The sequence below is a fragment of the Ictalurus furcatus genome, chromosome 10, assembly GCF_023375685.1.
Source record: "Ictalurus furcatus strain D&B chromosome 10, Billie_1.0, whole genome shotgun sequence".
Classification (NCBI taxonomy): domain Eukaryota; kingdom Metazoa; phylum Chordata; class Actinopteri; order Siluriformes; family Ictaluridae; genus Ictalurus; species Ictalurus furcatus.
The window spans coordinates 5,109,435-5,136,013 of record NC_071264.1 but is presented as its reverse complement, the minus strand read 5'-3'; the positions used below and the strand labels follow the sequence as shown (position 1 = coordinate 5,136,013).

The following is a 26,579-nucleotide window of genomic DNA, read 5'->3' as shown; positions in this document are numbered from 1 at the left end:
GTTGGTAATTTATCTGAGTATCAGATCCTATAAAAAAAAGCCTCATAGAAGTGTTTTGACCAAGGCACATCATCCTGACCTTCTCTCTAATGACATTAGCTTCAGTAAGTCAGTGGACACAAACTGGACGTGTGCAAGTTGCTAATAATGATCTCTTTTACCGAGCTGAGTTCTCTCACACATTTAAGTCACTGTAATTTTATATAAAAAAGAATTGAATAAATCTGAGTATACAGCCTGGTCAAAGTGTGAAACTGTCACTGTAGAAGTTTTAATCTATTATTCAAGGATTTAAAAGTTTTAGTGTCTTTTAGTGTATCGCACAGTGAAATTTTGTTAGTGACATCCTAAGCTGATTCATAAAAAAATACAAACAAACAATAAATTCATTTTAAAAAAGGTGACAACTTTTTGAAGACAAAAATACTTGAATACAAATGATAATAAATAGACATTTAATCCAATATAAAAGTACAAAACAACACAAAATCTGCTCAGAGAAGACAGTTAAGACAAATTTTTTGGGCACTGACTCAATTTCAGCATTTTCCTTATGCAGTGAGAACCTCATCAGCCGGTAAGATGACATTAAGGTGATATCAACAAAACAAATAGGTCACGGATAACTCTTGTGTCAAAGCATAATGAGAGCTGTATGAGAAATGGAATAGTAAAGTGAAGTGGGAAAAGAAATTTAAGTCTGATATTAATTTAATAAAGACAGAATTAAGAAGGCACAAACTATTCAACTATTAAAATGTAAAAAATATATGAAAACATCTACATGTTCTAAATAATATTATATGGGGCATCAAATGCAAAAAGTTGAATATACTTTTCTCTATGACTATTTATTTATTTTTTTGTTTATTTGTTGGTTTGTTTGTTTGTTTGTTTTAGTTACATAGTGACTCGTGTCAAATAACAGTTTTAAGTTTCAGAGTAAATTTTACATATGAATCTAAATGTAAAATGCAAATATTAATTCTAAATGTTAAAATGTAAATGTTATCTACATTTTAACTCTAAATCTTACAACTAAATCTTAAATGTAGAAATTTTAATAATTACCCCTGCCCTATCAGAGTGTCATTGAGAACACACAATGCTGGTAGGGTTGCCAGATTTACACCATACTATGCTAGTTTTGGAACAAAGTCTCCTGATGGCATTTTTTTTTTTAGCTCATTTAAGATAGTCCTCAGCATCCAAGATCTTGTTTTAGAGCACATAAATCAGAATTAGTGTTCAGGATTTTTCACTGCTAATCCTAGCAGTTAACTAAAATCAACTAATCTGTCACGATTGTCTTAAAGCCAGCTGCCCAACCATTTGACCAATACCTTTGCAAACACTTTTTGATCACCACTGAGCAAACTAAGTGGCCTATAGCTAGAAGGATCTCAAAAGTGTTAATAAATGGTATAAGAAGTTGTAATTCCTCAATGACAATCACTATTATTTAATCTAGAGAGGTTTTAAAAAAAATGCAGCTAACTACTCTCTCTGTTATAGATATAGTGAATGAGCCCAGTCTCTCTGTAAGTCATAATAGCATTCATGCATCCTGGCAATTGGATAGCAAGAACTGTCCATCGATCACCACAGACTTCACCTGGAAAGTAACGTGCAAAGAACATGGTAGGAAAACATTCTCTTATATAGTAAAGTTAGAAGAATCATGCAAGATCTCTCTTTTTTAATCTTAGAAATCTTTGTGTTTCTATTTCATTCCAGGTTCCACCAGATATTTAAAAGGTTTGTCCCTGTGCTTTACAGATGCGTCCTCTTCATTTCAATTGTTCTTCTGTCTTTTTAATCATTATTCAACAGTTATACTTCATTATGAGTTTTATCATTTCAGGGCACTGTACTAAGAACTCCTGTGAATTTTCTCATTTGAAAAGTTTTACGGTATATACTTGTGAGTTTGAAGCAGCTTATGAAAACAAACCATTTCACACCACTACCAAAACTACAAAAACCTGGCCTGGACGTAAGTACTGCACACGATTTTCTAGTTTTTATGTCTGATGTTGTTCATAATACATAATAACTAACCATGACCACTAATCCCAAGTGTTGATCTGATACATAATCATTGCAATATTTGTTTATTTGTTGAGAAAAGATGTACAGTTCCAAGTCCCATGAATCTTGTCCTCCTTTCTTTCTCCCACTCTTTCTCTTTTGATCAAATCCCAATTAAGCCATTATCTATTCTCACTACATCTTTAAACTGTTGTTGTTGTTGTATTATTTATTTCTTCTTTGTCATGGTCCAGCTCCTTATTTCTTTTTAGACACAGCAGAATTGGATCTTTAACCAGTAGGAAGTTGCATCTACATAGACAATAGTAGCAAATTCAAGCCACAACTAATTAAAACCAAACTGATCACAACATGATGCAAAAACCACCACAAAGTCTTTCAATTTCACAAAGAGTCTTTCTTGCAAGTCTGTATATACTAAATAGTGTGTGCGTGTGTGCGTGTGTGCGTGATTGGGATCACGTGTGCATGAATAGATGGAGGAGTTTGATGGGGTCATGGGGATTGTAGTCCCTTTTGTAGACAGCAGTGTTTTCTGGGAAGTGGAGTTTCTTGCTGATTCCAGCACTGACATGACACCACCAATCTATGAGGATTAATACGCTTTAAAACAAACAAGGAAATGTTCATATACTACATCTAAGGCATGAATATGTACAGTATGACTTAAATGTTCAGTGTATTCTTCTTGCTAATGCACATGTTACCAAAGCAAATTTCTGCTATAAGACTGAAGCATAAGCTTAAGGTTTAATTATTGTTAAAGTTTCATAAATTCTAATATTTCTCTTCTTTCTTTTATAGAACCTACGTTAAAAGAAAGCAAAATAACAGCAACACATTCAAGCTAAACTGATCACAATATGATGGCAGAGCCACCACAATGACCACAAAATGGTTGTTTAATAAATTCAAAAATGTATATTTATTTATATAATAATAAAGATATAAATAAGTTGTTATTGGTGACCTGTATTATTGTGTCACTGGTATTTCAAAAATAGAAGAAGAAAAAAAATAAAAATAAAACCCTGCATATATAGATTATATGGAAACAGACACAGATATCAGATCTTGTCTGAGAAAAGGAAAGCAGAATTGATGTCTTTGGAAAGCAAGATCCATCATGACGTGGTGATCAGTTCAGCTTGAATGGTCCATGACTTCTCTCTTTAGCTGCAACCACCTGCTGGTTAATGATCCTCATCTCTCTGCATTATGTTGTTTAGTGTTTCAGTATGTTTGATTCAGTTTACGAAAGGTTATACAGTATATACCATTAATCTATGAGCACTGTATAACAAGTAATAAAACAAACATGGACATGTTCATGTATAACATCTTAGACATAAACGTGTGATGTAGACGTATTCTTCATGCACATATTACGAAAGCAAATTTCGGGTGTAAGACTGAAGCATAAGCAATGTCATAGTTCCTTCAAAACTAAGCAATTTAATTTAAAATCATTTAATTTCTTAAATTTTTCTTCTTTCTCTCATAGAACCGTCTTACACAAAAGGTCCAACAAAAAAAGATGAAAGCCATAATGCTTTCAAAGTGAGCTGTTCAATCGACAATTGGAATGGCGATCCGGGAAAGATCTTCGCAGAGCTCTACATTAATCATAATCTGCAAGAGAATAAAACAGACTGCAATGGAAAAATTTGTGATTTTCATTTCACAAACCTCTACTACTCAACAAAATATACAATTAAGGTACTGACATTTGATCACACTTATCTGACTTTCATTTTGCAGTTTATAAAGTAATTAGTCAGTGCTAACTTTGGGAACCAATGCATTATTTTGATAGTGGACTTCACACTGTATTTTTACTCAGGTGTATGCCCAAAATGGTAATGGGAACAGAACAGTTATCCTTGATATGGATCATTCCACTAAATGTAAGATCCACTTTTACCTCCTTTGCCCTAATTCAGATGTCCTCATATTTTATGTTCCTCTAATATCCATATTATAATAATAATAATATATTAATAACCAGTCTAAAACTAATATTTGGTGTGTTTCAGACAATGACACAGCTGTAATTGAATTTAGCTGTTGGGGCTATATATACAGTGACGGAAATAAGTATTGAACACATCAACATTTTTTTCAGTAAATATACTTCCAATGAGGTTATTCACATGAAATTTTCACCAGACATCAGTATTAACTCAAGAAATCCGGAAATATAAAGAATTAAAGTCACATAACACAACATTAAAGTCCTAAATAAAGTTATGTGTAATAAAGTGGAATGACACAGGAAAAAAGTTTTGAACACACTAAAAAAAAGCAGTTCTTCAAGGCAGGGTAAGATAAGGAACCAGCTGAAATCCGTAAGTAATTATACCAGAAAAATTGGACTTTTTGAATGTCATACTACACACCACATACTGTGTTTGAAGAAGAAATGGCAGTGCACATCACCCTAAAAAACACTATTCCAACAGTGAAATTTGGAGGTGGAAGCATCATGGTGTGGGGCTGTTTTTCATCGCATGGTACTGGCAGACATCATATAATTGAAGGAACAATTAATGGAGCCCTTTACCGGGAGATTCTTGAGAAGAATCTGCTGCCAGCCACCAGGATGATGAAGATGAGACGTGGGTGGAGCTTCCAGCAGGACAACGATTCAAAGCACACAACAAAGGAAACTCTCAATTGGTTTCAGAGAAAATAATGGTGTTAGAATGGCCCAGTCAATCACCTGACTCGAATCCAATTGAACAAGATTTAAAGACAATGTGTTTAGAAGAACGGGCCAAAATCACACCTGAATACTGCGGCCCATTAGTTTCTTCATACAGGAAGCATCTTGAAGCATTCATTAGAAACAGGCTTCTTCACTAAGTATTCAGTACATTTCAGTTAGCGTGTTCAATATTTTTTTTTTGTCATTCCACTTTATTACACATAACTTCATTTATGGACTTTAATGTTCTTAATATTTCAGGATTTTTTGAGTTAATTCTGATGCCTGGTGAAAATTTCATGTGAATAGCCTCATTGGAAATATATTTACTGAATAAAATGTTGACACGTCCAGTACTTTTTCCCCCCGCTGTAGTCGAGAGACCTACCCATGTTTGTTATTTTATAGCAATGATAACAAGGTTACTTATGTCTTATATTTTTTCCAAAATGTAAAAAAAAAAAAAAAAAAAAAGGTTACATTTCTTTTACATTTTTTACTTTGAGATGCTTCTTATTTAGTTCATTATTGTAATTGTGCTTATTATTGCATAATAATAAAAAATGGTCAAAAAAAATATCTTGAATTTCAGCTGACTCAACATCAGCTCCAAATCAGTCACTACAGTGAATTCTACTATCTCTAAGTTAATTACACTATATATCTAAGCTAATTATAAGGCTTAGAACAGAGGTCGGGAACCTTTTCAGCTGGCAGAGCCATAAAAGCCAAAGACAGTTATGAGCCAGAGAAAAGTTAGAAATGTTTTTGTTTTCATATGTCTTCTTCTAATTATATTATAATTATTATCTTTAATATTATTCCATTAATTATAAAAAGTGTTGATTTAATAAATGCCATTTGGCTGTTTGCATGTTCTTGACCTAACAGCCTGCACTTCACCTAATAGGCCTATAGGTGGCACTTGGATAACCAGTTATGATAGTATCGTAAGTACATTTCAAATTTACTAAATTAAAAGAGCAAATTGAACATTATTTACCATTAATGCGACTTCCAAATATGCAAATTCAGCTGTCCGTTCGGACTGGAAAGAACGATACTCGTCATCTTTTTTTTTCTTTTAGTCATTTCACCTTTGTGAAAAAATGAAAACAGACTGGTTATGTAGTTTTCAACTGAATGTAGAGTTTTAATTGAACTCACAGCTTTTGTGACTCCTTTTTTTCATGCCGTTGAGCCATAGGCAGTAAAGGGACATATATGGCTCGCCAGTCATAGGTTCCCGAACCCTGACTTGGAGTAAATTACCTGGCACAGACAAACTATTATTTTGAACACCCTGATACTGGGTTGCATTCATATTGTTACTGCACAAAAGGCAAAAAAAAAAAAAAAATCTGTCACATTTGCACATTTCAAATGCTCCTAAAGCTTCAACAATGTGCCATCTCTCTCTTTTTTATTTTTTTTACCACAGCTGTTGTGGCTGACACAACTGGATCAGGTAATAATCTCTCTCTTGCTGTTTTTTTTTTTTTTTTTAAATAATTGATTACATGACTCATTGTATTGCTTTACATGCACACTAACCATCAAACTGTCAAATATTACAGCAGATATCACTCTTTTTGCTTTTAATGCAAACCTTTCATTTCTTTGTATATTTTTATATTCATTCCAAAACTAACAAAAGGTGCTGGTTTGCTGTTTTCGTGAACAGCCAGTGTACATTTTTGGGCTCACCCACAGTATATCTAAGCATATTTAATATTAAAGTATGTGGTGTGTGTGTGTGTGTGTGTGTGTGTGTGTAATATATATATATATATATATATATATATATATATATATATATATATATATATATATAATCACATAAGTGAGTACATCCCTCACATTTTTGGAAATATTTGATTATATCTTTTTATGTGACAACACTAAAGAAATGACACTTTGCTACAATGTAAAGTAGTGAGTGTACAGCTTGTGTAACAGTGTAAATTTGCTGTCCCCTCAAAATAACTCAACACACAGCAATTAATGTCTAAACCACTGGCAACAAAAGTGAGTACACCCCTAAGTGAAAATCTCCAAATTGGGCCCAATTAGCCATTTTCCCTCCCCGGTGTCATGTGATTTGTTACTGTTACAAGGTCTCAGGTGTGAATGGTGAGCAGGTGTGTTAAATTTGGTGTCATTGCTCTCACACTCCCTCATACTGGTCACTGGAAGTTCAACATGGCACCTCATGGCAAAGAAGTCTCTGAGGATCTGAAAAAAAGAATTGTTGCTCTACATAAAGATAACCTAGGCTATAAGAAGACTACCAAGACCCTGACACTGAGCTGCAGCACGGTGGCCAAGACCATACAGCGGTTTAACAGGACAGGTTCCACTCAGAACAGGCCTCGCCATGTTCGACCAAAGAAGTTGATTGCACGTGCTCAGCATCATATCCAGAGGTCGTCCTTGAGAAATAGACGTATGAGTGCTGCCAGCATTGCTGCAGAGGCTGAAGGGGTGGGGGGTCAGCCTGTCAGTGCTCAGACCATACGCCGCACGCTGCATCAAATTGGTCGCATGGTTGTCGTCCCAGAAGGAAGCCTCTTCTAAAGATGATGCACAAGAAAGCCCGCAAACAGTTTGCTTAAGGACATGGATTACTGGAACCATGTCCTGTGGTCTGATGAGACCAAGATAAGCTTATTTAGTTCAGATGGTGTCAAGTGTGTGTGGCGGCAACAAGGTGAGGAGTACAAAGACAAGTGTGTCTTGCCTACAGTCAAGCATGGTGGTGGGAGTGTCATAGTCTGGGGCTGCATGAGTGATGCCGGCACTGTGGAGCTACAGTTCATTGAGGGAACCAGGAATGCCAACATGTACTGTGACATACTGAAGCAGAGCATGATCCCAGCATGTATTCCAGCATAATAATGACCCCAAACACACCTCCAAGATGACCACTGCCTTGCTAAAGAAGCTGAGGGTGAAGCTGATGGACTGGCCAAGCATGTCTCCAGACCTAAACCCTATTGAGCATCTGTGGGGCATCTGTGGTGCATCCTCAAACGGAAGGTGGCTCAGGTGGTAGAGCGGGTTATCCATTAATCGCAGGGTTGGCGGTTCGATTCTCAGCCAATGTGACTCCACATACCGAAGTGTCTTTGGGCAAGACACTGAACCCCAAGTTGCTCCCAAGGGCAACGCCTGGCATGTCAGCTCTGCTACCATTGGTGTGTGTGTGTGAATGGGTGAATGAGACACAGTGTAAAGCATTTGGGATAAAAGTGCTATATAAGTGCATCATTTACCATTTAGATACATCATATAAGATACATTATACATGATATTAGATACATGATGCATGATATTAGATACATGATATTACATATGTGATGCGTGCTATTAGATACATGATATTAGACACATGCTTTTAGATACATGATATTAGATACATGATATTAGACATGCTTTTAGATACATGATATTAGGTTCATGATATTAGTTACATGAAACATGATATTAGACACATGCTTTTAGATACATGATATTAGGTTCATGATATTAGTTACATGAAACATGATATTAGATACATTATATTAGATACATGACATTAGATGCATGATACCTGATATTAGATACATGTAACATGATATTAGATACATGCTACATGATATTAGATACATGGTATTAGAGACATGATATTAGATACATGCTACATGATATTAGATACATGGTATTAGAGACATGATATTAGTTACATGAAACATGATATTAGATACATTATATTAGATACATGACATTAGATGCATGATGCATGATATTTGATGCATGATACATATTCGATACATGATATTTGATACATGATATTAGATACATATTAGACACATGCTTTTAGATACATTATAATAGATACATGATACATATTACATACGTGATACATGATATTAGATGCATGATATTTGATATATGATACATGATATTACACAGGTGATACATGATATTAGATACATGATACTAGATACATAATACATGATTTTAGATACATGGTACATGATATTACATACGTGATACTTGATATTAGATACATGATATTAGACAAATGCTTTTAGATACATGATGTTAGATACATGATATTAGATTAATGAAACATGATATTAGATACATGATATTCGATACATGATACATGATATTCGATACATGAAACATGATATTAGATACATGAAACATGATATTAGATACATGACATTAGATACATGATACCTGATATTAGATACATGATACTAGATAGATGATACATGATTTTAGATACATGGTACATGATATTAAATAGGTCATACATGATATTAGATACATGTTATTTGATACATGATACATGATATTAGGTACATGGTATTAGAGACATGATATTCTTATATCATCCAATTTCGGAATGTTGTCGTGTGTCACTGGAATTGATTTTTGTGTGAAAACATCAGCCAATTTGAGAAATAAGTTACTGTCTAGTGCTGCTACTTCTATGCCAGATATTTTATAACTAGTTATCGGTTTCTGTTGACCCATTGTTTTCAAAAGTATTTCTGTTTTCTTAGCGAGGGCGTGAAGCTGCATGGATAATTCCTCGGTACAAAACGTTGCAGAGCTCCCCGGATCTAGGGAAGCATAGGTTCGTATACATTTCGTGCCTTTCTCCAACTTCACTTTGACGGGCACGACTGCTAGAGCACATTCTTTTGTGCCGGCCCAAGTATGGCTACCAGTTGCTAAAGAAAGGACTGCACTGGAACCAGAGAATTCTTTAGCGTGATCCTGAGGCTGTTGGGTTTCCTTTGTGTGCATATGTAGCATGGTTGGGGGACCCCTTTTACACGCATTACACGACATCCACTTCTTACAATTCTTGCTCATGTGTCCTCTTTGTAGACACACAAAACACAGTCCTTTGACTTTCAAGAATTCCACCTTTTCTTTGTTCGGTTTATTTTGAAATACTTCACATACTTCCATTGGATGATTTTTATTGCAGAACATGCAAGGCTTTACAAATGCATCAGAACCATTCATGGTATTTCCACTTTGCTTGATATTCTTTGATGGCTCCCCCTACTATTTGCTTTGGAGTAGGCTTTGTACTGGCCTTTTGATTCGGAAGTTTGCTTCAACGGTCTTTGAATCTCTCCAAAGATTGGATCCAGCATCATTCGTGATTGTTTGTCAATAAATGCAAGTAGATCTCTAAATGTCGCTCTCTGCTTGTGTTTGTCGTAGATGTTGCAAACTACTGTTCTCCACTTGTCACGAAGCCTAAATGGTAGCTTTGACACAATGATCTTTAAATTGGAGGGTGTTTTAAGATCTGTAACATAGTCCATCTCCCTCATTGTGTTATGGCAACTTTTCAAGAAGAGTGCATACGACCTTAGACTAGATGCATCTTCTGACTTGATAGTACGCCACCTCAGTGCCTTGTCCATGAAAGCAGATTTGATTTTAACTTTATTTCCAAAATGCCATTCAAGTTGTTCCTTAGCTTCCTTATATCCCTTTCCCGGTGGCATATGAAAACAACTGCGGACAAGGTTTCTTGGTTCACCAGATGTGTATTGTTTCAAGTAATTTAACCTTTGTTGCATATCGTCAGTTTTTGTTTTGATGGTCTGCTCAAAAGATTGTATGAAAGCTCTGAACTGCAGTGGGTCTCCATGAAAGATTGAGAGTTCTCTTTGTGGAAATTGCGACAATGCACTTTGCTGTATCAGTAGTTCTGTGACTACATTTTGCCTTTTCATGACATTCGTGAGGGAATTGTCATCCAAACGAGGGATATCTCTTGGAGTTTCCTTTTGTACTGAACTTTGCATAAGCCTTCTGATAGTGATTGAAGATGGATCTTGGGTCTCCAGTTTACTTGTGGTGGCATATGTGTCGCTTTTTAAGTGACATTTTGGTCAGAGTATGCTCTATGTTTTGTTTGAACCCTTTTCGTTGTCGTTGGAACAATATATTCAGTTGATGTTCTAGATGAAGTTGTGATGCTGCTCGTTTGGGAGTGCAAGAACTGTAACTCCGTAAGAGCGTTTATTTTGGCTTCAGCTTCAGCTATTTTTGTTTGCAGTTTAAGTTTTTCTTTCTTTGATTTAATCACACTTCTTCCATGTCCAACTCCAGTTGCTCCTCCAGCGACTCCGATTGCGCAATCAGTATAGCGTGTTGTACTCAAGCTTCGGAAAGAGCGCTAGACGCGTTGCTGCCCCGAATGGAGGACTTGCTTCGGGCCTTTTCTGCGGCCTGTGAAACGCTGTTATGTGGCGATACAGATTCCACAACAGCAGCACCATGCAGATTATCAGACACTTGTTCGAGTGCACCATCCACCTCATCCACTTTGAGCCAAAGTTCAACACCATTTAGGAACTCTTTGCACTGTGATAGTTTAGGCTCATACCAGTCATTATGATCATGCTCCTTTTCTTCATCAGGCAATAAGGACTGAACCATGTTTTGCAACTCCATAAACTCATCCAGATACTGAATATAGATGGCAATCTGTTGTTTTACTTCATCCTTTGTGTCACCAGCTTCGATAAGAGTATTTATATCATTACATTTTCGCGTGAGGACACCCAGCCTTCCTCTTCGCGACGTGATTAATTTAAACAATTCCCTTTCCCTTTGAACCAGGGATTCAACATCGTCTGCTTGTTCCTGCATTTTCACTCTCGTATTATTTCAGAGTAAAATTAACATTTGAAGATGCGAATATAATCTGTGCTTTCAGACTTCTCATGAACGTGGAAGTCCTGAGCGCGGTGGCCCAGTTTGTGCCTTTCAAACACCGTTTTACTCACGATTTCACTGAGATGATCTGCCCAAACTTTAATGTCCAACGATCTCCTTTTCCAGTTGTTCGAAGTCCAAACTCCACAATCCATACACTTTTTTCACTGTATGTGTCTGCGATTTGTTCGATGCCAGGGAAACGTGAGGACCAGGGTTGGATTAACGCACTATCTCGCATACTGTTGATAAAAAGTCCTTTAATCTTCTTGACAGAAACAAATGATGAATGAAAACCTTATTGAAATTAAATCTTACTATAGAATTTAGCGTAAAACTACTTGTTAAGAATTGGCGTGCAGGAGCTTGGTCAAAAAAGGTGTGCTTCCCAGCTCTCCATTTCCATCCGCCCGTGTCAGAAGGTTAACCCACGTCATATACCACCTCCCACACCACACGTGACCCACGAGCCAGGAGCAAACACACCACCAAAACCTCACAAAACACAACACAATCCCAAACAAACAGATCAAAACAACCCCAAATTCCAACTCATGGCAAACTGGCTGTAACATGATATTAGATACATAATATAAGATACATGATACTAGATATGTGATAAATGATATTAGATACATGATATTAGATACATGAAACGTGATAAGGTACATGATATTAGATACATGCTACATGATATTAGATACATGATATTAGACACATGCTTTTTTATGCATGATATTACATACATGATATTTGATACATGATACATGATATTAGGTACATGATTTTAGATACAAGATGTTAGATACATGATACATGATATTAGAGGCATGATATTAGATAGAACATATTAGATACATGATATTAGATATATGATATTAGAAACATTATACATGATATTAGACACATGATTTTAGATTTAGATTTAAGTTCGGAAAGGAAGAGGTGCCACCCAGCTGTTAAAGCTATCAATGAACATTTCCTTGTCCATCAGTTTCAGGAACTCTCGATCTTCAATGGAAGGGGCCACCTTTTCATCATCTCGTGTCTGTTCGAAGATAGTGTTACCCAGCAAGTCCTCCGGGCAGGTGGATGGATGGAAGTGACAGCCATTGGAAGAAATGACATGATCCTTGCTGCTTAGCTTCCCTTTCACCTTTATCTGATTAGGACATGGATCACATAAACTTGGAAGCCCATTGAGAAGCATGCTTGTGCGAAATACATCGACTGTGCTAGGTCTATGTGCTGACCATAAGGAGACATTTCCAACTATCACCCAGCCAAAGTCAAGTTTTTGGGTGTATGGTGCCTTGTTCAGTCCATTATCCTGTTTTCTCACTTTGTGGACCTGGATGATGTCTCTCTCCAAGAGTAGCAATATTTGAACATCAATCTCTGGTATTTCATGAGCAATGGATTTCAGGTGAGAGAACTGGTGCGCAATGGTGGAAGATGGGATCTCAGAATGGTCATCAGGCATGTAATTACACTCAATAAGTGTTGGGAGTGACACATGTATTTTTCCATCCATAGATACAGCTTGAAACCCAGTGGCTCTTCTTCCAGAAGTTTCTGTCACCCCAGCACAGGTTCGAAGAGTGTATGGATGCTCTGTTTCTTTTACTTTGAATAAATAAGAAAACTCAGATTTAATTAAAGACCTGTTACTTTGCTCGTCAAGCACTGTGTACATCTTCACCATACTCTCCGGATGACCCTCAGGATACACCTCTGTCAGGCATATCTTGGAGAATGATTTGGGTATTGGACTGTCTCCACAAATCTCCATGCATTGTGAAGTAACATTTGAAGGAGGGCTTTTATCGTTCTCCTTACCATTCTCTGATGAGAGGTCTTTGATGGCCCAAGGAAGAGGACCAGGATGAAGTGCGGATATATGCTTGTCACTCTCACATTCATTGCACTTGATTACTGCCTTGCAGTTCTTCGCCAAGTGAATAGTTGAAGCACAGCACTTATAGCACACACCATTCTCTTTAAGCAATATGTGCCGTTCTTCTAGAGTCTTCGCTCTGAACTCACGGGAACGTCTCAGAGGATGAGGTTTATTTTTGTGTATGGGACACTCCTTTTCTACACCAATAGGCTCGTTAAAGGAACTTCTTGTAGGAAGAAATCCAATTATTGATGCCACACCAGTCTTATGAGTAGACACACCAACTCTTCTTTGCATTGGCCTTTTAACCAGCAGCTCTGCCTTGATCTGGGTTGTGCTGAATGTGCCAATACTAAAGCTAGGATCATTTCGAGCCCGTGCTTCCCTACAGACAAAGTCAGTAAAAACGGAGAATGGTGGGAAGGTAATGTTATACTTCCTTTTGTCCCGCCCCACCGTGACGGTCCTTCCAGCTGATGGTGTGTTTGGCACGAGGCTGTCCACTTCGTGCCGGCGCGGCAGTCGGGGAAGGAGCGACTTTCTTATTATGCGCGCCGGCTGTCGGTCCGTCGTGACAGTACTCAGAACCCTGATAAATCCATTTTTCTTCAAGTTCAAGCGGTTTTATTTCAGCCATATACAGTTGGTACAATACACAGTGAAATGAAACAATGTTCCTCTAGGACCATGGTGCTACAAAAAACAACACACTAAACCACATGAGACACAGAACTAATAAGATCCACAAACATTCTACATAAAGTGCACGTGCAGTCGTGTGCTAACAACACAGGACAGTACAGTACTATTAAAACAAGACAATAGGTACAGTAAGTGACAGTGTACCACCAAACAGTACACAGTTTTAGTGTGGAAGTGTCTGATGTACAGTTGGTGCAAAAGATAGGTGCCAAGGAGTAACAATATAATTTAAAAATGATATCAATGTAAACATAACATGCTAAGACTGAGAATTTGGCAAATTAGCTTATACCACATACGAGCCTAGCAGTTATAGTGGTAGCAGCCAGGTAAAGTGTATATAAGTGTATATAGTGACAATAAATTAGATACTATATTTTTATAAAACAGTAGCAGCAAAAAATGCAACAGTGTCAATACAGGAATGTACAAATATTTCAATGGGAGTTGGATGGTGTTCAGTTCAGAGTGTGTGTGTGTGTGTGTGGGTGTGTGTGTGTGTGTGCGTGTGTGTGTGCATATATCAGTCCAGTACTGAGGAGTCTGATGGCTTGGGGGAAGAAGCTGTTACACAGTCTGGTTTTGAGGGCCCGAATGCTTCGGTACCTTTTTCCAGATGGCAGGAGGGTAAGAGTGTGTGTGAGGGGTGTGTGGGGTCATCCACAAGGTTGGTGGCTTTGCAGACGCAGCATGTGGTGTAAATGTCTGTGATGGGGGGGAGGGGGGGAGACCCCAATGATCTTCTCAGCTGTCTTCACTATTCGCTGCAGGGTCTTGCGATCTGATGAGGTGCAAATTCCGAACCAGCCAGTGATGCAGCTGCTCAAGATGCTCTCAATAGTTCCTCTGTAGAACGTGGTGAGGATGGGAGGTCGGAGATGGGCTTTCTTCGACCTTTGCAGAAAGTAGAGACACTGCTGGGCCTTCTTGGCTATGGAGCTGGTGTTGAGGGACAGGTGAGGTTCTCCGTAAGGTGAACAAGGAATTTGATGCTTTTGATGATCTCCACAGAGGAGCCATCGATGTTCAGTGGAGAGTGGTCATTCTGTGCTCTCCTGAAGTCAACAACCATCTCTTTTGTTTTGTCCACATTCAGAGGCAGATTGTTGGCTCTGCACCAGTCTGTTAGCCGCTGCACCTCCTCTCTGTATGCTCACTCGTCGTTCTTGCAGATGAAACCCACCACGGTCGTGTCATCGGCGAACTTGATGACGTGATTGGAGCCGTGCCTTGCTGCACAGTCGTGAGCCAGCAGAGTGAACAGCAGTGGACTGAGCACACAGCCCTGGGGGTGCCAGTGCTCAGCGTGGTGGTGCTGGAGATGTTGTTCCCGATCCGGACTGATTGAGGTCTCCCAGTCAAGAAGTCCAGGATCCAGTTGCAGAGGGAGGTGTTAAAGCCCAGCAGGTTCAGCTTTCCAATCAGGTGCTGAGGAATGATTGTGTTGAATGCTGAACTGAAGTCTATGAACAGCATTCGAACGTAGGTGTCCTCCTTGTCCAGGTGGGTGAGGGCCAGATGTAGGGTGATGGCGATGGCATCATCTGTTGAGCGGTTGGTGCGATACACGAACTGCAGCGGGTCCAGTGAGTGGGGCAGCAGGGTCTTGATGTGCCTCATGACGAGCCTCTCGAAGCACTTCATGATGATGGATTTGAGTGCAACGGGATGGTAGTCATTGAGGCAGGACACTGGAGACTTCTTCAGCACGGGGACGATGGTGTTAGCCTTGAAGCACGTTGGAATGATGGCGCTGCTCAGGGAGATGTTGAAGATATCAGTGAAAACATCTGCTAGCTGATCTGCACATCCTCTGAGCGCTCTGCCAGGAATGTTGTCTGGTCCAGCAGCCTCCCGTGGGGTAACTCTGCATAGAGTTTTCCTCACATCAGCCATGGTTAGACACAGCACCTGGTCATTGGGAAGAGGGGTGGTCTTCCTTGCTGCCACATCATTCTGTGCCTCAAGCCGAGCGTAGAAGTTGTTCAGCGCATCTGGAAATGAGGCATCATTGTCACAGGCGTGTGATGTTGTCCGGTAGTTGCTGATTGCCTGAATGCCCTGCCACATGCGTCACATGTGTCTCATGCCCAGCACTTGCCCTGAAGGCGGAGTCTCGGGTCCTCAGCAGTGCTCGCTCCTCCGCAGTCATCCACGACTTCCGGTTGGAGCGTGTGGTGATGGTCTTGGAGACAGTGATGCCATCAGTGCACTTGCTGATGTAGCTGGTCACTGACACCGTGTATTCCTCCAAGTTGGTGGAGTTGCTGTCAGTTGCAGCCTCTCTGAACATGTCCCAGTCAGTGTGCTCAAAACAGTCCTGAAGAGCAGAGATGGATCCTGCTGGCCAGGTTTTCACCTGCTTCAAAACCGGTTTGGAGCGTCTGACAAGCGGTCTGTATGCTGGGATTAGCATAACAGAGATGTGGTCTGAGTAGCCGAGGTGTGGGCGGGGCTCCGCCCTGTATGCACCGGGGATGTTTGTGTGAACAATATCCAGCGTGTTCACCCCCCTCGTTGCAAAGTCAACACGTTGATGAAATTTAGGGAGCACTGACTTGAGATTCGCATGGTTGAAATCTCCGGCCATAACAAACAGTATGTTTTATTAAATGTTACATTTAATAATAAATCAATATTCTCACAGGATGTTGATCACAACTTTCTCTCCATAATAATATCAGTTGAAATTAAACTAAATACACAGTGAGAAACTTCAAACCCACCAACTGGATCAGGGCTGTACATGATCGTCTGGATGAGTCTGAACTCCCAGATGCTGTTATGGCAAAGCAACTCCACCTCCTTGTCTGCAGCATCGACAACCCGCTCAGTGTCAACATCTGGAGAGGGATTCATGCAGCACCTCAACTGGACAGAATTCATCACAAGTCAGTCTTAAACAGCTTGGTCATCCAATTCAATTTTATTTATATAGTGCTTTGAACAATGGACATGGTCACAAAGCAGCTTTACAGATATCTGGATATAGATTTAACCATAATGAGCAAGCCAGAGGCAACGATGGCGATAGAAAGACTCGGATGACATGAAGAAAACTTGAGAGGAACCAGACACAAAAGGGAACCATCCTCATCTGGGAGACACTGGATAATGAGAATATAAATCATTACTCTTCTACAATTTTATACCATACTGTCAAACATCAGTTTCATTGTAGAGTTTCAGATTAAAGTCTAAAATATCCAAGTGAAGATTTTCACAATATAATGAATCTTCAGCACAATTAGCAGGTGCAATCATTAGACTCTCGAGGTGAGAACATCTTGTCATGGAAATTAGACAAACAAGTGGACTCATCCTTAAGAAAGCAAACGGTGTCCTTTATTGAGGCATATTAACAGCATGAGAAGAGAGGAAAAAAAGAATGCTCTGTGTCTCTCACAGCTCCATTTATATAGTGACCTTCTGGATATGTACATGTATGAAAAACAAGCATACAGCTGTTTGTCTTGATAAGGAGAAGTCAAGCCTAGCTTCGGAAGGAATAGGTTACTCCCTACGCCTGCAGTTCATCTGTCAGCTACGTATGTGGCTACTTGCAGAGCAGTTTATGTACAATATGTTGGCCTACTGTCACGAATCGTGACGGAGCAGAGATAGGACGGATGCAAGTGCTGGATGAACAGTTGTTTATTTGAAAGAGAGACAGGCAGACAAATCCAAAACGTGATCCAAAACGTAATCCGCAAACATGCAAGAGGTCAGGCGATTGGCAAACAGGCATACACGGGGCAAGGCTGGAATCTAGGTCGTGGTCACGGAAAACAGGGTCGATAAACAAAACGAGAAACGAACTATGATGAGGAACTGGAAGCGGATAATCCAGCACGAACTAACTCTAAACATGGAACGTGACTATGACTACGATACGAACTAAACTAACTATATGATATTAATTGTCCGCGTTGTGTGCTGGGAGGCGCGCGGTATATATGCGGACATAATCAGCGTCTAAACTGCTAGCAGCTGAGAGCAATACAGACCCACGTGAAATCCCAGCCAATGACAGAACAGGGAGGAGACATGACAGAAACATAAACAAAACACACGTGTCCAGATGTCATTACGGTCAACAACGGAAAAGCAGGTGCTCGCGCATTCGCGCTTAGAGCACGCTGCTTCAAGGGGGAATCATGACACCTACAGAGTTATGAGTCTAAAAAGTATATTAATACAGAAAAAAAGAATGAGTACAATAATGAATTTCTCTCACAATCTACAATCATTTTTAGGGTATCCATATGGTACCATCCACAGCAACCTCACAGCAAATATTAGGCTGTCCATGTGGGCCATCCTCAGCAGCAGTGAGTGATTCTCAGGTGAAGGAGGTTCCAAGCGAAAGAAGAGTATAAGGATGGGCCAAGCAGAACCAGAAGGCAGCAATCAGACAGCAGGAGTAACATGTAGTGAGAGGGCAGAGTATTAGCTATGCCCTTATCCTGTAGTGTCACTCAAACCTGAACGAACATGTTTACCAGAACACTATGCCCATGAACCTTCAGGGGCCTGTACCATGACTGTAGTTGAACAAACTCAGGGTTACGGAATTAGTTGACAAAACCAAACCAATCATGCATTATTGGTACCATTATGGTCGTTATCAACTTTAGCAACTCAGACTTTGATGCTTAAGCTACGATTAGTCCACGTGCATGTGCACATAAGTGTGATGTCAGCACTGAACAACCAATAGTGTTCAACATGAAAAAAAGCAACATACTTCTGTTTGAAAAGCAAGAAATTCTGCAGAAATATGAGGAATTTAAACCTACACTAACTGCATATAGCAATTGTTGCTGCCAATGCTCAGGAACATTGCTGGGGGACTATCTACTGATTGTGTAAATGCCTAAGTTTACTTTTATAGGCTCACAATGAGAATACATGAATAGGGGATTGATTTTGAGGAAGAAATTAGCAACAATTAGTTTCTAACTGCTCTTCTGCTGTGGGTATAGTTTTCTACCCACAGTGCTGTGTAGAAGTATTTGCCCCATCCTGATTTCATGTCTCATACTAAATTGTTTCAGAAATTAAAACAAAATCTATGATAAAAACAAATGCAGCGGAGTAAACACTAAATACAGTTCTTAAATGATATTTATTGAAACAAAAAAGTTATCCAATACCAACTGGGCCTGTGTGAAAATGTATTTGCCCCATATATCCAGAAGACAAGTATCGTACTTTATATTTCGTGAATGTTTGCAAATCGGCTTCCCAAATGTGCTCGTTATCAGATTCCACAGCTAATCAGATAAAGTTACCATTGTCTCTGATTGTGCAGCTATGTCATCATGTTTTGGGCAAATCATTTTACACCAGACTGCTTTGTGAATGAGCTTGTTGCCAAGGTCTCTGAAGTAGGAGCTGTAAATTCACAGCTCTATTCCAGAAAGGGGTCAGGGAGCAGCAGCTCATTTGTATTTAAAGAGACACACATGAAAACAGAATTTTTGCTTCCACCCAAAAAGGGGCATTTTCAGCATGGTACAATAAATGATCTGTGGGGAATTGATGGGTGTACTACAAGACACATTCACACTTCAAATTTATAACAGGGCTGTTTATTCAGGGTCTTACCATCACCTCTTGGGAGAGGGTGAAGGTGGCCACATGTGTTGCAGTGATCTTGTACTCCATCACCATTCCAACACAACCACCATGGCTAGAAACCCTTTTGGCATAAAAAAAGAAAAAACATGTTTGGTAAATTGAGGCTCTCTATGAGAAATCAAATAAATACCTAAAAACATGACAAGCATTCTGGCTAGGTCACCTGATGGAGGACAATATACCCCAGCCCACTTAGCTTCCACATGACACCCAGGAAGTCTTCCTTAGTGGCCTCCAACACAACCAAGCACTGCATGTGGAAAACACCACCTCAGTAAGAAATAAAAGGAGATCATCACCTGGGACTCACAGAGGCAGAAAATGGTGCATATGTAGGTAGAAGGTTTAAAAGCAACTCAACATCCAGGTCATAAACATACACTCAGCAGGATAATCCAAAATAATATCCAGAACAATCACAAGGCAAGGAAGGGACAAAATATCAGTCATCAGAAGTTACATCAAAACCGAAGCACTAACCAAGCAGCAAAGACAATTTGCAGGCAACCGGCAACTAAACTACACTAACTAAACACTTCATACCAAAGTTCAAGTTCACGTGGTTTATATAGCATGGGAACAGGAAACAATCAGGGTAAAGGAAGCAGAGGTTTTAGAATTCAGGAGAGCATGAAGACTAGACTAGAAGTGAAATACATTTAGATAGATGGGTCATTATTAGGGGTGTAACGATACACTCATGCGTAATGATACAATATGCATCACGAAATTTTGAATAAAATAAAAAAAATTAAACTAAAATTCAAGATTTATTTCCAAAACATTAACAGTTTTCAATAACGTTCTTTGCTGTACAATTTAAAGAATTAATTTAAGTTTATTCTTTAATGAATTAATTTAAAGATTTAATTTAACCTTCTGTATGTAAATTAACAATTGACTAGGTGTGTCACTGAACAATAAAACTGAATTTTAACATGAAATTAGAATTAAGATAGCTGAAATCTAAGAGAGAACTTCTTAAAGCAGTAACAATGCAAAAATAAAAAACTAAACATTAAAATAAATAGTATTCTGTTCAAGTAAGTTTAATTCAACACATACAGCTTTTGGATTTGTTTGTTACTTACAGGTTTTTTTTTTGTGTTTTTTTTTAAATGCTTACAAAATGTAGATAGAGGGCAGGAAGTGATTTTCTACATAGGAAGCACTATCACAAACTCAACATGCCTATGTTTTGCATCATTTATGGTTGCTGAAATTAAACTGAGAAACCACAAGGAGCTTTTATCATGTACCAAAAGTTGTTCATAAGGGGGGAAATGCAAGAAATTGACTGAAAAACGCAGGAAAAAGTAACTTGTAAACCTGCGTCACGTCGGGGGAAGGGGGGGGAGTTACTCGGGGGGGGGGGGGGGGGGGGGGGTATTAACTGCACTTCATCACACTACCTCATCTCTCAGTATTTTACTATAAGAGCCCCGTCCAACAGTCAGGAACTGTTAATCATCTAATTATCCAATATTTTGTCAAATATTAACAGAGACTTTTAATTTTCACATATGATTTTATTCAGGATTGGTTGTCCTGCTGCTGTCAGTCACCGGTGTGTGTCTTTTACTGGCTGGACTGTGTCTCTACGCGTGTATCAGTAAGTCTTTAACTTCATCTTTTAGCAAAAACTTAGTGTGCTAAAATTGATTGTGTTGATAATTATGACATGACCGAACGTGTTTTTTGTTTTTTTAAGGAAGCAGAAGACAGAGTGTGAAATGTATTGTGTTCAGCTGAACAGCGTATTATTAAATCCTGGTTTAATCACATCTAAGCATCTAATAGCCGTGTATAAATGTATAGCCGTGTATTCAATCCACTCGTCATAATAAAATAAATAAAACGGCACTGTAAACAAATACTGGTGTAAATGAAACTTTCTTTTAATCTTAAATGTTTTTTTTTAAATTATTTCAAAGCACTACAGTGTTTTTTTGTTTGTTTGTTTTTTGAACTAAAGGTTAAAGCTGAATGTGTGTGTAAACTGTTCCCCCTGCAGATGCTGATGAGGTTTACACAGAGGTGATGTACACACTCTCCACTCATCAGTTCTCAGAGGAAACACACCTCCTTTCAACTTCCTCTGAATGATGGACACTGAACCCCTTCTCTTCTGTCACACACCTCTCAGTTTAAAGTCTGAACTAATTGAAGTCTTATTTGTTCAATAACAGAAATGTTCCTAACAATTAATTTACATTTTACATTTACATTTACATTTATGCACTTAGCAGACGCTTTTATCCAAAGTGACTTACAAATGAGAAAGATACAAGCAAAAATGAGAAAGATACAAGCAAATTTGATTTGATTTAATTTGATTCTCTTGAATTATTATCATTTGAAATAGAAACTGTTCATCACTTATATTTACACTGAGCTTCTGAAAAACTATTTAAAAGTTGAAATTTATATGTACAATAAATAATTTTTTTATCAGAGGTGCAGCTTAAATCATTTGAATCTTGCTTCTTATACAACCCAGCTGTGTGGATTATTTAAAAATGTCAGCTCATAGCTGCATTTATTTTTTACAAAATACTGTTGTAGTGTTAATTACAGTTGTTGAGTTACAGTTATTTTATATGTCTTAATAATGAATCCGGTATTAGGCAATCAGATGTGGCTACGTCATCATACCGGAACTAGTTGACTGTGTTGTTATGTTCTTTAAGGCAGTATGCTCGTAGGCTCCGGTGTGGATGGTCGTTAACAAATCCATCAGCACTGGGCAAGAGCATAACTCCGTTGTTGTAAGTTCGTGCTTAATAAGTAAGTAAAGTTCCTGCAAAAAAAAGTTCCTCTTTGTTGTGTGTTTCTCTTCATGCCTCCACGGACACTTAATAGCCAAGACGAAAGCACAACAAGTGGTATCAGAAGCTGAACGAGAAAGAAATTCATCGTCAGATTGTGAGTCGCTGGGATATCCTCCGTGTAGTGACTTTATTATTCCATTGACCTTATAATCACTGCAAAACGCGATGTGAAGCAATATTGGAGACTGATGGGCCACGTTTTTTTTTTGCGCTATCTGTAAATGCAAGGCGAAAAAAAGAAGCACGGGGTCTCCCCTCCCTTCTCGGAGAGGGCGGTGCAGGCAGTCTGACACGTTTCACAGCCATTCCTACACAGCCCTGCGATTCTATATTGACACTCACATCTAAAGACTACTAGAAGTAAAAAAAAAAAAAAGGACATTAATTAAATACATAATCTAAAAGAAAAAGGAAATTCAAGAGAAAGAGAAATTTCAAGCTCGATTTAACCCTCTTACCCCTTAGTTCCCACAGTATTATGTCCCACAACCCTATATTCCCCATAGAAACAGCACGCCAACCCTGAGTTCCCGGGCCAAAATTGGACCCAAAATCAACATTTTAATTTGAACACTTTTAGGCCTTGAAATAACTTATAATAATGTATTTGTGTTATATTACTTTGAAAATGAAACAGTTCAGTGTTTTTACTCCACTTAGAGCATAATTCTTAACTAGAGAAATTACGAAAAATGCTCGCTAAAATCCTTATACTCATTTAGAAGTACCATACGAGCATCAGCGTGGTCAGTGCCTTTGAATAAATGCATTTTAGCGGCAAAAGTCAACTTTCTGGTGATAATCAGACCAGCAGGTACTGTTTTCACGAATTCACAGAAATTGGTTGCATTCCCGACAACGAAAAACAGTTTTTCATTCCTTGTGGGGGTTGTTCATCTTTTCAACGGAAGGATTTGTCACTATCAGTTTCAGTTTCAACATCGCCTGAACTTTCACTGCTGTCACTATCTAGAATCCTTGTTCTCGCCTGTGTAACTGTGTATGTTTTCTTTTTTTTTCACTGTTTTAGATGTACCTGTGTTTAGATGTAACTGTAGGTGTAACTTTAGCTGGAACACAATTAGCTTTTCGCTTTGGCATTTTTAGTTAACTTCTACTATTACACCATAAGTTTATCAACAACATTCACGCTTGGATCATCTTCATCGTAATGACGGCATAATGACGTGATCACGATGTGACGTCATGAAGTCATCAACCTTCTGGGTCAAAAAATAAAATTAAATAAGTAAGGAATCATAGCAGAGTAATGCTGGTATACCAGCCTTACGGGGATAATGTTTACACTGTAAAGCCGCTATATCAGCCTTACGGGTATTTGGCATAGATGACCAAGCCAGAATATTGTCCTTACGGGAATAGGTCAGGGAATAGCAGAAGCGATTATTGACCCAGGCGAACAGTAACTGGTAAGTGTTTCTTTCTGGATTTTTTAGTTGAAACTAGTTTTAGCACCGATTGTCAGATAGAAGCTGTAACTGTGCTTCCTTGTTGCTACGAGCTGTATACTTGTTGCTAGATTAAAGCAAATTCTGGTATTCAGTTTCGGTTTCGGTCGGGAGTCGCTCGTTCACGCGACTACTCTTTGTTTTGCTAATTAAAGAGGCGTGCTCAGCTGAAACACATCAGTATTTATTAATTAAGAAACGCTGAGGCGGAAGCGTCAGCCCTTGTCGTGTGAAGACCGAGCTCGTGTAAAGACCTGCGAGTCTACCTGCGCGAGTCCACCGAGCAAGGACACCGACAAGACACCACACGTGCTGCTAAGTATACTTTTTCTCCCTTTATTCCTCTTGCTGTTTCCTGTTTACACACACTAACATGTGTCATCAGATTATCCCTGTTATTTGCCACAGGCACAGACTGTGGCATTCTCCAAGAAACGTACGCAACTTGGACAACCTACGCTCTCTGAATGCGGCCTCTGCAGGTTCTATCTCATTCTCAATCGGACTTTGGTTACATCAATCAGGAACCAGTTCTCAACCCCAGACATGCATAGACCAACTCCTCCTCCGTGTAACTCCCAACTGACTTCCTTCTTTCCCCTCTCAGAGACTGATGTCTCTAAACTCCTCCTCTCTAGCCGTCCCACAACCTGTCCTCTTGACCCTATCCCTGCTCACCTTCTTCAGTCCATCTCTCCCACACTAGTACCTGCACTCACACACATCTTTAACACATCGCTCTCTACTGGCACGTACCCTACCTCATTTAAGCAAGCCCAGGTTACCCCACTGCTTAAAAAACCATCACTCAACCCTGCTATAGTTGACAACTACAGACCTGTTTCCCTCCTCCCTTTTCTTTCCAAAACTCTTGAAAGAGCCGTTTTTAATCAACTCTCCAATTTTCTCACACAGAACCTCCTGGACACCAAACAGTCTGGCTTCAAGAGCAACCACTCCATGGAGACTGCTCTGCTTTCCGTCACTGAAGCCTTACGACTAGCATGAGCAACCTCTAGATCATCTGTCCTCATCCTACTTCACCTCTCTGCTGCTTTCGACACTGTGAACCATCAGATCCTCCTGTCAACTCTCTCCACCCTGGGCATCACTGGAACGGTTCTGCGCTGGGTAAAATCCTATCTCTCAGACAGATCCTTCAAGGTATCATGGAGGGGAGGTATTTCTGAAACTCAGCAACTCACAACTGGCGTTCCACAGGGGTCAGTTCTGGGTCCACTCCTCTTTTCTATCTACACTACATCTCTAGGGCAGGTGATTGAGTCTCATGGCTTCTCATATCATTGCTATGCTGATGACACCCAGCTCCATTTGTCCTTCCAGCCTGACGATCCACCCGTCTCTGCACGCATCTCTGCTTGCCTTTCGGACATCTCGGTCTGGATGAAAGAAAACCATCTTAAGCTTAACCTGGCAAAATCTGAGCTTCTCGTGATCCCAGCCTGTCCCTCAATCAACCTCAACCTCACTGTACAGCTCGGCTCACTCACACTCATGCCAACCAGGACGGCCAGGAACCTTGGGGTGATTCTTGATGACAGCTTGACCTTTACAGACCATATCTCAGCAACTGCAAGGTCCTGTAGGTTCATCCTTTACAACATCAAGAAAATCCGACCCTACATCACCGAACAGGCTACACAGATACTAGTCCAGGCTCTTGTTATCTCTAAACTGGACTACTGCAACTCACTGCTTTCAGGCCTCCCAGCCAGCTCCATCAAACCCCTTGAGATGATTCAAAATGCTGCAGCGCGCCTCGTCTTCAACCAGCCCAAGAGAACCCGTGTCACACCCCTCTTCATCTCCCTCTACTGGCTTCCTGTAGCTGCCCGCATCAAGTTCAAGGCCTTGATGCTCACCTACAAGACCTTGTCAGGAACAGCACCCTCCTACCTCAACTCTCTCCTGAAGGCCTACATTCCCTCTCGCAATCTGCGATCGATTAGCGACCGACATTTAGCAGTTCCAATTCAGCGTGGCGCAAGGTCCCTTTCCAGAACCTTCACGCTAACTGTTCCTCAGTGGTGGAATGCACTTCCACTTTCAATCCGGACCGCAGAATCTCTCACCATCTTCAAAAAACAGCTAAAGACCCACCTCTTCCATGAACACCTAATCAACTCATAATAAAATAAAATAAAAATTGCACTTACACCTGTACTCTGTGCACTTTGCTTCTTCTGGAATTCAATTAATGGATCTTGTATGGTAGCACTACTTGTATTGTTCTCTGCTTGATATATCGCTTTGCTTGTATTTTTCTCATTTGTAAGTCACTTTGGATAAAAAAGTCTGCTAAGTGAATAAATGTAGGTCAAAGATGGGCAAGCCAGTTTTTCAGACTTACAGGGTTAGTGGGTTAAAACAGCTTAGATATGAGTGAGCAAGAAGGCGAACTTGGAGTATCAGCCGCTCCAGACCCTCCACACTGGCTACAGTCTGTGCTGTCACAGCAAAATAATCAGCTCCAACAGGCCATTTCACCTCTACTCCAAAGATTGGAAGCAACA

The 26,579-nt window shown here is 39.5% G+C and overlaps 2 protein-coding genes across 2 annotated transcripts in view; both read left to right on the top strand.

The window, feature by feature from the left end:
* LOC128613568 (mucin-22-like) overlaps nt 1-26,579 on the top strand; it is a 167,878-nt gene that overhangs the window by 35,003 nt on the left and 106,296 nt on the right. The gene's annotated exons all lie outside the window — the stretch shown is intronic.
* On the top strand, nt 3-22,048 carry LOC128613570 (receptor-type tyrosine-protein phosphatase C-like). The gene is made up of 8 exons (XM_053634457.1): nt 3-1,641; nt 1,738-1,758; nt 1,865-1,996; nt 3,557-3,771; nt 3,896-3,959; nt 6,201-6,227; nt 21,283-21,357; nt 21,760-22,048. Exons 1-8 carry the CDS (start codon nt 1,488-1,490, stop codon nt 21,849-21,851), a joined length of 780 nt encoding a protein of 259 aa, XP_053490432.1. The 5' UTR covers nt 3-1,487; the 3' UTR covers nt 21,852-22,048.